Genomic DNA, 12098 nt, shown 5'->3' with positions numbered 1-12098 from the left:
TCAATTAAAACTACCTTTTTCAACTACAATGACAACGTTAATGAAATTATGACAGAAAATATGAAAATCATTTTAATTAAATGTCAGTACAAAATGTCTCTCAGACTGTTACACACTATATAGGGTATAATAATATTTATGTTTAGATTGTATAGACATTATGCACATTAGTAAGGTTGCAGTTTCAATGACCTTTATTTTTGAAAACCCAGCACCGGAAGTACTATCACAAACCATCCGGTTAACTTGACACTGGTCTCTCTGCTGGAGGAGCGGCAGAGCAGAGGGGCCCCGGTCGTTTTCCAATGTTGGGGAGCCGGGAAACAGGAACCGCGGGTGGCGAGGAGGAGGCTGCCAGGCCGCCGGGGCCGCTGAGCCGGGGACACCGCGGGGAGGAGACGCCTCCCTGCCGCGTAGGGTGTCGTCTCACCGGCCTGGTCAACTGGAGGCAGAGACCGTGCAGGACTTCAGCGCTGTTTGCTGCAGCCAACACGGTGATCTGGTAGGCACCATGACGCAGGGATATCACACAGGCTCCCATCCTGATTACACTGAGCTCCTGGTAATTAACGGAAACATTATTATGACTTTGGATTGACCCCAAAACCTCAGTTTAACATCATAATCATGTTTATATGGCTTTAATTAGATTTACAGCCATCTTTTGTTTTTGCTTAAAATCCTTTTATCCTACGATAGACTAATAATAATAATGTTTTTAAAGGCATGCAGTGCCTGTTTGTTCACAGTTCCAGCAACATTGAACAAAATCAATGGTATTCTTTAGGGACTGTTCTTTACTCAGTGAGGTGGCTGGGGTGTGACTGTTTTGTTTTTTTTTTTAATTGTAATTTTGACCCTCTGGAAAGCTACAAATATTTTTCCTTGAGCCTCCCTGAGTGACTGGTGGGAAATGCATGACCCTCCCTCAAACATAAACTAGTTATTAGATTTTTAAAATAAAAGTTAACCCTTAAAAACCTGAACAAAAAGGCTTGATTTCTTTTAAAAACGTGGGATGAAGACACTGAGCAATGAAAGAAGAAATGACCCAAACAAATGGCAAGAAAGTAAAAAGAGAAAATTCAAAGAAAAAATTTAAAAGAAAAGAAAGTTCAAAACAAACAAACTATGAAATGACCTGGAAAGAGTGCTTAAAAATTAAAATAGTAAAATAGTAATTTTGTGATATAATTTTAAAATGTAATAATGATAGTAATTATGAATATAGTTTTTCTTTAGATGTTTTCTATTTTCCCTAGTTTTTGTTTTTAAATCATTTTGTAAATCTTTTTTTTTTTTTTTGCAATTCGTGGGACATCTCTTAAGTTGCTCATTGACTTTTTTTCCCATGTTTTTGAAAGAAATGGCACCAATTTGCTCAGGGTTTAAAGGTTTAAAGACTTGCGAAAGGCGTCCGAAAGTAGCACAAGAAAAGAGATGTTGCTCCAGGTTTCAAAGAAAGGAAGCCTCAGTTTTTCACTCGTGTCCTTCATGCTAAGTTATTGTTGACGAAATATCACTATTTATATACACAGTTCGTTGCACATGATGTGTCCAGGGACCATCGGAAATTTGAAAATCCAACGATAATTTCTGTTCTTACAGGTTCTGGCTGTGATAAATGGTGTAATTTTTTAAATGAAAACATGCCCTCCGAACCAAATTTGAGGTAAATAAATGCAAAATACAACTATTTAAATTCGTATGCACCTCCCCTAAGCAAAATTTTTTTTAAAAAATATCTGACACGCCTCCCCCTTGTTGCGCCCCCTCATAAGTAACAAACAGTCCCTTAGATCTCATGATGTCACTAAAATATTCAGATGATATTAAAAATATGAGGATTGCAAATAGTTTACATTGTTTATCCTGTTTGTGTGTAATTGTTTTCAGAATATTTATAGTTTCTTATATTAGGCTGTATAAATTCACAATAATATCCCACTGTATGTCCTCAATAGTAGGGAAATACTAAATATTTGGACACTGGAATCAGCCTTATCATATACACTATAGGTTATTATATTTTTTTATATGTACTGTTTTATGTTAACTCCCTGATGTTGCTAAAAAAGAAACACCTCACCCTCAGAAATTTCGTTCACATTTTATTAGAGCCCGACCGACACTGGATTTTTAGGGCTGATATTGATATTACGAAGTAAAAAATCTAGATTTTGATATACTGGTTGATATTCCACCCATCTATATATAGATCTATATCTGTATATCTTTTTGTATATATATTTATATCTGTCTGTCTTTGTATCTATACATTGCAATTATGGCTCAAATATGGTTATCAAACACTTTCTTACACATTTTTTTTTTTTTTTTTTACAGTTTAACAGTGAACTTTATTGCCAAAAATGACATCAGTGCACTGAACATTAAACGCCAGTGGGAATTTAATTATTATGAATCACTCCAAGCATTTTTTTCCTGATTATGTTCTTTAAAATCACATCAGTGCACATCAGACAGCATAAACGCCATTACTGATATATCTGTGAGAGGCCAATATCTGCAGATACAATCAGCTGATACATTTTATATATTCATTAGTTAAATTATATTTTCTGTACATTTATATCCCCATACACAGTGGCCTCAGTGGTCTGATTCCTCTGGAGAAACACAAATTTTATTTATTTGAATTTATTTTTTAGCCTAAAAACAGTCAAATGAAAAAAAATACAGACTTAAAAAACAAATAAAAAAGAAAATCAGCCCATAAAAAACTCACCATATGTAATTTATGTGTAATATTAGAAACTCCTCCTCCCCCAAATTCCCAAAGACAACACAGAGGACAGGGAAATATACTGCAAGGTCTTTGTAATGCTGCGTAATAAATAAAGGAGAAAATTAAAGAAATCATAATACAGAATAGGATATGATCCAATATGGTCACTCTTAACATCCATTAGTACCATCAGACAGTAAACTTTAGTTCCTTCATTGCTACGAGCAGCTAACAGCAAAGATGACAAACTCTGAAATATAGAAGACTGAGAATTTTGACACACACTGATACGACATGATGCTGTCACAAACTGCTGTCTGATGTGAGTGAAACCTTTGTTTTGTTCCTCTTCAGGTTTGTGGCCTTCAGCTCTCTGCGAGCCTACAGCCTCCTGACCGTCTTGCTGGCCCTGCTGGTCGTCACGGTGACCGCAAGAGACGTCGCTCGGTCCAGATCCACAGGTAACATCAAATGACCCTATACTGTGTAATATACACTCACTGGCCACTTTATTAGGTACACCTCACTAGTGTTGGGTTGTCAGAACTGCTTTAATTCTTCGAGGCACAGATTCAACAAGGTGCTGAAAACATTCCTCAGACACATCTCCCTCAACATTAACACATGCTTTAAAATGCCCCCTTTGATATACTGATGAAAAATATAGCTGCATTTGTTCATGATAAATAATATAATAGGAATTAGTTTTATATTTTTCACTTTTTTCTGACACCCAGACCACCTGCCCTTTAAAGCAGTTAGTCAGTGAATCGAGAAAATATTGTAAATAATCTTCAACCGCTGACCTGCTGGAGTCCAGCTCAGACTACCAGATGATTTCACCCTGATGGTGACTCGTTAGCCTGATGAGAAAGGACGAGTCTGCGATGAGGATGACACACAGATGGTGACTCATCAGTCTGACCGTCGCTCACTGTTACCCTCCTGTTTAGACGCACGTGTTCTACATGCCAGTGATGTTTTTAACCAGCGTGATGAAAACAAGATGCAACTCATCACTGTGTGTTTCGATTATCCAGAGAGATGATAAAAGCTTTTTCTTTTTATTCACTGTGGCTCTGACCCTTGTACCTCTTAATATTGGCTGACTGTAAATCCTGCCAAGCCTGCAAATGAGCCTTAATGAACACCGAGTAGAGAGGAAGTCCACTTTAACACTCATATTGACTGTGCTGTTTATACTTCTAGGTCCCTTTTTTATTGTATATTTCTTCCTATGGGCCGCCTGAACGTACAGCACGTAATGCCACATACAGATGCTGCCAGTTGGTACAATAAAATAGCAGGAAATATTTCAGGGATCTCAAACATCAAAAGTCAGTGTTAAAATATTACAGAACGATGCCTTGATATTTGACCATCATTTGGGACAAAATAATGCTCTATGAGAGGAGACGCACAGAGAGCGACTGCTGCACTCCGAGGAGGTCAGATAGTGCTGCAACAAGGCATGCATGATATATAATTGGCCGATACATATCAGCCGATAATGGGACATTTGTAATATGATGCATTATTCCGATAATTGAAATTATAGCCGATAAATAGGGCAGCATCTACACACCCGACACAGTGGGTGGCGCTACATGTACCTTTAAATTTGGTTTGCAAAGGCCAATAAACACAGAGAAGAAGATGAACAACAACTGCAGCACGTTGTTTACAGGGCGAAACATGTCGAGGGAGGGCTGGGCGATATGGATGAAAATTCATATCTTGGTATTTTCAGGCTGACAGGTGATACATGATATATGTGTCTGTATTTTCTACAAAATGAACTGCATGTTTGGTTGCAAGTCAAAGCCACATTTGAGATGCCACATGCACTTTTATAAAAACAGACTGCGATATAAAATAAATAGCAGGGCTGTACGTTAACTTTTTGCACACAACACTGGAGCTACAGATGTTTAAAGGTTTGCAGCACAGGACACAAAACATGAGTATAAAAGTATCAAGTAGGTTTGAAACAACTAAAAATCTTTGAGAGAGAGTTAAAAAGTCGTTTTCCATCTGTTGGCCTTTCAGATGAATCTAATGCTAGAAAATTATTTAAATATTTTTGTTTATTTTGTTTGTATATTGTCTAACTGTCACACTATAGACTGCAACAAACAACAAGACCAGCGATGAGCTACAATCCACCTCACACACAAACTAGCAGTGCAGCGCTATACTGCACGTGTGCTACTGCGGTAAATTCATTCACATGCAACATATAGACCAATGTCTCACTGTAGACTATTTACAGACTCTGTTACAGACTCTGTTGTTAAACTTATTAATAACCTCTAACCATGTGATGCTACAGTTAGTGATTATTTGTATCGTTACCTGGCAGCCTAGTCTGGAGCACATCTCTTTCTCTGGCTGTATGTGTGTCAGACACAGCCGTTTGTCTGTCTGAGTCTGTTAATGAGTGAGGTGAATCAATAGCTCATCGCTATTCTACTCGGTAGTTGTAGGCTAGTTTATTGTAGGACGGTGAGATGGTGCCCAGGTGTGTTTATAAAGATGCAGTGTGACGATATAAACATGTTATATGCCAGATGTAACGCGGACCTGCCGACGTGCATATGAGTCAGCTGTCAGTGTTTGTCTCTGTTAATAGAGACTCCACTCTGCAGTGTAGTTCATACACTTTACTGATACACCAGAGAATCACACAGTAACACTGGGCTTCATCATCTCCCTTTGTCTTACTGTCAACTATAAATTCAATACTGATTAAAAGTAATTTTAACTTCATATCCTTGTATTAATTCTGTTCATCTGTAGTGTGAGGTTATATGCGCACAGGGGTGATGAGGGTAGACCTAATGTTGGCAGGTATGAAGAGTCAGAACTGTTCTTTGTTTTTGTTGTATTACAGTTATGTATTATTAATTTGGTTAGGTCAGAGCTATGGAATATTAAATCCTCCATATTTTCTTACGACATCTTTCACTACTATCCTTTCCTACCCTTAGCTGTACATAAACTACAGGTTATACACTTCTTTTTAAAACACAAAAATGTGAAATTATCGGTATGGTATCGGTTATTGGCAATGAGAAGCAGGTTATTATTGATTATCGGTATCCGTTGAAAAAACTCCATATCTGCGCATCCCTAGTTGCAGCCACAGTAGCATCCAGCTGTTATCTGCAACATCTCTGCATCTGCGTCCTGCAACCTCCCACAGCTCTAAGTACAAACTGTCCACATATTTTTGTTCACTTTTATTCTTAACATGTAGTAAACAGGAGGTATAATGTAGCAGTGAGCAGGTTAAAGGAGATTTGAAGTGTTTATGAATGTACTGTATTGGTCAGCAATAATAAGTTCTGTGTAGATATATACAGCTGCCATTTCCTGTCTTGTCATTCATTATCTGTTTATACAGCGTCCTTATTTTTATTAGTCATTTTACTCTCATTATTATGCCATTTTCCAGAGATGTGACCTACTCAGTGATGATGAATAATAGATGTCCTCTCTCCCACAGGAGCTCACTTATGGCGCAGCATGACTGCAAGGTAGGACAGTGAAGTGCATCTGAGGTGGATGTGTGTTTGTGTGTGTGTTTGGTGTTGGGCAGAGCATTTTAAAGTGAAAGTAGGAAAAAAACAGACATTCAAAACTAGAACCCTGAGGGACCCCACAGGTGGTGTCTGACTTTTCTGAGGAGTGGTGACCCAAGGATGCAAGGTACGATCAGAACCACCTCAGAACCAATCCTGAGAGACCAACCCACAGTAAAGAGTACAGTAAATAGACAGGAGAAAAGACAGAAGACATCTTAATTCTGCTCAGTACCATGTCAAACTCTTTTTACAGACAGTTCAAAAAACACTATGAAAGTGTTTTAACTGAAAATGTTAACAGAATAGACGAAACAAAAATCTCAACTGTGTTAAATATATTCTGTAGTAAGTAAGTTTTACACTCACAGTCTGTAATTTCTGCCGTTTCTCCATCAAAACAATAAGAAAAGACGCACTTTGATGGCGTTGTGAAGTCACAAGGGGCCATTTATTGCCGGTGAAAATCTATCTGACTTGACTCAGACAGAAATCATGGTTACAGATGAGAAAACGTTATGTCTAGGGTTGCAACAGTTTGAGATTTTCACCGTAAGGTAATAGTTTCAGAAAATGTCATGGTTTCACAGAATCACGGTATTACAGAATTATTATTATTATCAGTCAGAATGACCCTTAAAGGGATGAAAACAGAAGGGTTAATGTTGGTTAAATAAACGTTATATTACTGTAATTGAAACTTGAAACCATTTTGCTCGTGGAGGTATGTGTTAAAAGTCTCCTTTTCGAAAATAAGAAAAAAAAAAAAAAAAAAATATATGATAACCGTCAACTTTTATATCACGGTCACCCTGAAACCAGTATATCACTGCAACCCTACTTATGTCATTTTATTCTAATGAATTAGCCACAAGTCGGACTTTACGTTAAGTTGCTATCTTGCCATTAGCATTAGACGAGTCGACTATACAGCTGCTAGGGGTGGGAGCAAAAATCGAAACAGCATAGTATTGCGATATTTTTGTGTGGCAAAATCGTACCGTCACACAGTGCCAAGCTAAATTAATAATATGACAAATACAAAGTAAACTTTAGGTAGCAAACTAGCATAGTATAATAAATTGTTTTTTCAGTCCACTAGATACATTTAGCTGTTGCAAAGAAATGGCTGAAGTGAGATGAACAGACTGAAAACTTTATCTTATTAGATAAAACAGATATTGACAAAGTTTTCCTTTGGGACATAATATACAGTTGAAGAAAGGTAATAAATCTCAGTATATAGCAGTGTATTTTATCACAATACTCAGTGTATCGCAACATATTTAAAATTGCAATAATATCGTCCGGACCGTCGTGGTGAAGAGGGACCTGAGCCAGAAGGCAAAACTTTCAGTTTACTGGTCCATCTATGTCCCAACCCTCACCGATGGTCATGAGATTTGGGTAATGACTGTGGGATGGCTGGGCTCAGCCATAGGGATAGGGTAAGGAGCTTGGACATCGGGAGGGAGCTTGGAGTAGAGCCGCTGCTCCCTCGCGTGGAAAGGGGCCCGTTGAAGTGGTTTGGGCATTTGATCAGGATGCCTCCTGGACAGCTCTTGTTAGAGGTGTTCAGGGCACGTCCAAATGGTAGGAGGTCCCGGGGTAGACCTAGAACACGCTGGAGGGATTACATATCTCATCTGGCCTGGGAACACCTCGTGGTTCCTGGAAAGGGTTGCTGGAGAGAGGGACGTCTGGAATACTTTGCTCAGCCTACTGCCCCTGCGACTTGCTTCAGATAGGCGGTTGACAATGGATGGATGGAAAAATATTGTATCATGACTTAAATGTCGTGAAAATTATATTAAAAATAACCTCATGAGTGTGTTGAATTTTGTTGTAATCTATTGTTGTAAATCTTCTCATAGACTGTTAGTTTACTGACAGTTGGAGCACTTTGAGGTTCAGATGGACATGAAACTCTTTGTTCAGTCATCAGTACAAAAGACAAACTGTTAGAAAACATCCATTTCATTGATGAAAACTCAACAGTACAAGTCTGCAGACAATAAAGTGGAAGGATAGAAGTCCAGTACATTTCACAAACTCCATTAAAAATCTGTTACGTGCCACTAATGGTGGGCTGTAGCTAAAGATTACGAGATTCTGGGTCAGTGTGGGATAAATTCAGCAGCTGTGATGTCAGTGTTTTGTTCCTTATTTCAACATCAAAACATTCTGGATTTGCTTCAGCTCTACATGGCAACACCCGCTGAGACCTCTGGGTAGTGTGGCATTTTAGAGCCATGATGAGAAAAACAAAGCAGATGTAACTTTACAGTGAAGAAAAAAAAACACCTCAGACCTCTTTGTTACTCTGTTAGCAAGTAAAGCTTTGGTTCTTTGGCTCTGCCTGCTCATGGTTAACATGGACAATGAAAGTATTTTTGCCTCCTGTGAAATGTTTCTGAAACTAAAACTTTTAAAGATTAATTTCTCTTACATTTGAATCACGCCTTGCTGATATCATGTACACCAGAAATGTGTGTCGTGTCAAACTGGATGCACAGATGTGTTGTTGAACATACACTCATCTAAATCTGCACTGAACTGTTGAGAAGCTGCAGCTGCACAGCTGATTGGTCACACATGACTGTCTAATCTAATCCTCTCTGAGACCAAACCATGTGACGGCTCAGTTTCAAGTCACAAATCACTCACTCACCTTGTGAAAGATTCATCAATCAGGGACACCGTAGGAGAAAAAATAATTTGAGAATAAAGCCAAAATATTATTTTACTACTCTGTGGTAGTAAACAGTTGAGAGCAGTGTGCCGGAGCCAAGTGAGTGATAAGGATGACCTCAGGTTTTAGGTTTCACCAATAAGCAGAGAGCGCAGTCATGCCATCGGAAAGTGATTAGTGGGCTCTGTGACTCTGAAAATGATATGAAAGACAGTCAGATGCTTGTCTACAGACAGATCCTGGTACCTGCGGGAGAGCCAAATGAGGGGAGAAGCAAAGGTGACCTGCGGTATCATTTATGAAACAGTGCGTAGCATCCATGGTGTACCAGGGGACAACAGCCCTAAATGGTTTGTGCCAAAGAATATTATGATTTATAAATCCCTGTGTACACCTGCCAGGGAGTTTCCTTTTATAAATCCCAAATCAACTTGGAATGGTCTGTACGTGAATCCGCCTCGTATCTCGCCCTCTACAGGCACCTCATGAATGCTGATGTGTTGAAATGAGCCTGCTATGAATGAGTCATGGCAACACTGAGTGTCCGAGGGGGAGAATGTGAAATAGTGAGCAGAATTTGATTTCAGAACTGAAAGGTGCTTATGGAAAAGTTATGTCTCACAACTGCTGGTTTGAATGTTTATGAAAAAGTGGATCTATAAGTAACGTGTGATATTAAATGAAAATTTAATGTGTGCATGTTTCATTTCTACAATCTGGCTTCAGTTTACCACCTCACTATCTGCATCACCAGTTTCTCCTGTCTCCAAAATGTGCGTCTGCATGGGTCCTGGACTGTCCATGACAACTTCATATATGGCTGTATTTTCTGCTGTATTTAAATTCTTGTCAACTAAACTAAACTAAACTAAAGTTTCCATATAGGTGTGCACATTCTCCTGTCAAGTTTGTTTTTATAGAACACAACTTTTGTGTGAGAAATGGCGTACTCCTCTTTCAGGCCTCATTTTGGGTGTATGCAGCAGAGACTCCTGAGCTGTATGCTAGTCATAAAAACTGCAGGTCTTCAGAGAGTAAATATATGAGTAGCTGTAGGCCTCAGTATGGACTGTCAGGAAATGCCAAAACATGCAGTCCAGTCTTTATTTAAGCATATTCATTTCATCGTATTTCATTTAATGTTTTGCTGATGGGGAATTTTATGTATATTTTATATATACATGCACGATAATATTAGCACGTCAGCTGTATCGGCCAATAAAATGAACTATTAGAATTGGGCATCATGCTTTTTTTTATTTTGCACAATGACTGAATATTACATACATTGAAAAGCACTGTATTTCATGTCTCCATCTGCTGGTGGGCCGTCACGATAAGAGTATGCATGCATAGTATGATGTTAATGCCACTACAGAGGAGAGTTGATGATCAGTTAAAAGTAGGTGGAGAAAACAGTGGATATATCGATATCAGTATCAGTTATCAGCCACATATGTTGTTATATATTGGCAAAAAATCCAATATTGTGCCCACCTAATATATATATATGTGTGTGTGTGTGTGTGTGTGTGTGTGTGTGTGTGTGCGTGCCACTGTGTATAAAAGGAAACAGTATGTACGCTAACTGGGCTACTTTTCAAATGAAAAACTGGGAATATGTCTGTGTTATATATTTATCATCTACAAATAGTAGTAATAGTATAGTTGATTTTTTTTTGCTGGATTTACACACCATAAAAACTTCTTTGTCTGGATGTGTTTGTCCTACTCTCCTTACATTTGAACTTTTACCACTTGGTGGAGCCTGAGCGCATAAAGAAGGTTCAGGTGACAGTATGAGAGACTTAGTAAACCCCCCACATGACCTTAAACACCAGACTGAGCACAGACTGTAGAATAACAACACAGGATCAACATGCCCAGTCAGTTACTATGGGGTGAAAAAAGAAGAAGGTTGATTTCTTCTCAAAAAGCTTGTCTCGGTGTAATGTAACTGTTGAATTAAGCTACTCTTGTTTATTTTATGGACTTTTTTATTAGATTAATTATTGTATTGTACTTCATATGACTTAACTTGATGTTGATCATTCACTGGTGATGCTTTGTTTCGTCCACACACAAAGCAAAATGTAATTAATTTGGCAGCTCTGGCTTCTGCACAGTGAGACACATGTCCTCTTTTGCCTCTCTCCACTGGAGTCACCTATCTGTCTGTCACCACTCCCCCCCGTCATTTGGCACCGCAATTGCATGAAGGGACAGAGCTGTCCTCCCTCTCTGTCTCCACATTCTGTGTGTGGTTCACGTCCTCCTCCTCTTCATCATCATCCACCTGAATATTACTGTCTGACCTGTTGAAAGTGAGGTGTCTGAGTTATGCTGCGTTCACACCAAACAGGATACAGATTTTCACATGGCATTACTAAGTGAGTTTGAACGCTATAATATTTTGTGTCGATGCCTCATATGTGCAAATAACTCAGGTCATATTCGCGTTAAATTGCTGAATCGATGAATGAACTTCCACGGGTAAGTCCTCTGTGTCATTCGTCCGCAGAGGATATCAATGCTGATTGGCTATAACAGCACAAATTGGTTGCTGAAGTTCAGATTTTTTTAGCTTGTTTTATTCCCGCCGCTTAATTTGCATCATTCGCGCGTTGTGTCAATCTCACCAATAGGAATTTGCATCTAATCACATCTCTACAATGACTTTATATGTAATTCACTCGTGCAAATTGGTTTATTCGCGACCGGTGTGTGTGAGCCCCGTTTCTCTGTCTTGTTGTGGCTGTGTCCCACCACCACATTTCTTCACTGATTCTTGGTCAAACAGCTCTAAAGGCTCTGACTGATCCGAAAAACACACAAAAAAATCAAACCTGGTCCAAAAAAGTGCTCAAGTTTCGGACTGTGCGCAAATATGGTTGACACAACATGAGGTTGTATTTACTTTTAGATGTGCAACACTATCAGACGACAAAAACAGATTCAGTGTTGAAAGGCCTTCAGTCTGTACTTCTGTTAATCCACTTTACTTGTCACTGTACTAACTCATGTTTACACTTCATGTTAGCTCACTGCATGGCTGTGCATCTATAGCGCAAGA

General features: G+C 38.8%; 1 protein-coding gene across 1 annotated transcript in view; it reads left to right on the top strand.

Annotated features, from left to right (window-relative positions):
* The first annotated feature begins 224 nt into the window (after positions 1-224).
* retreg1 (reticulophagy regulator 1) overlaps positions 225-12098 on the top strand; it is a 46197-nt gene continuing 34323 nt past the window's right edge. Inside the window, exons 1-3 of the mRNA XM_033650456.2 lie at positions 225-502; positions 3104-3210; positions 6258-6288. Of these exons, the coding sequence (XP_033506347.2) occupies positions 306-502; positions 3104-3210; positions 6258-6288 (335 nt within the window). The 5' untranslated portion in view covers positions 225-305. The remainder of the gene's footprint in view (positions 503-3103; positions 3211-6257; positions 6289-12098) is intronic.

The sequence above is a fragment of the Epinephelus lanceolatus genome, chromosome 12 (assembly GCF_041903045.1).
Source record: "Epinephelus lanceolatus isolate andai-2023 chromosome 12, ASM4190304v1, whole genome shotgun sequence".
NCBI classification, from domain to species: domain Eukaryota; kingdom Metazoa; phylum Chordata; class Actinopteri; order Perciformes; family Serranidae; genus Epinephelus; species Epinephelus lanceolatus.
This window is presented reverse-complemented; position numbering and strand designations above follow the sequence as displayed.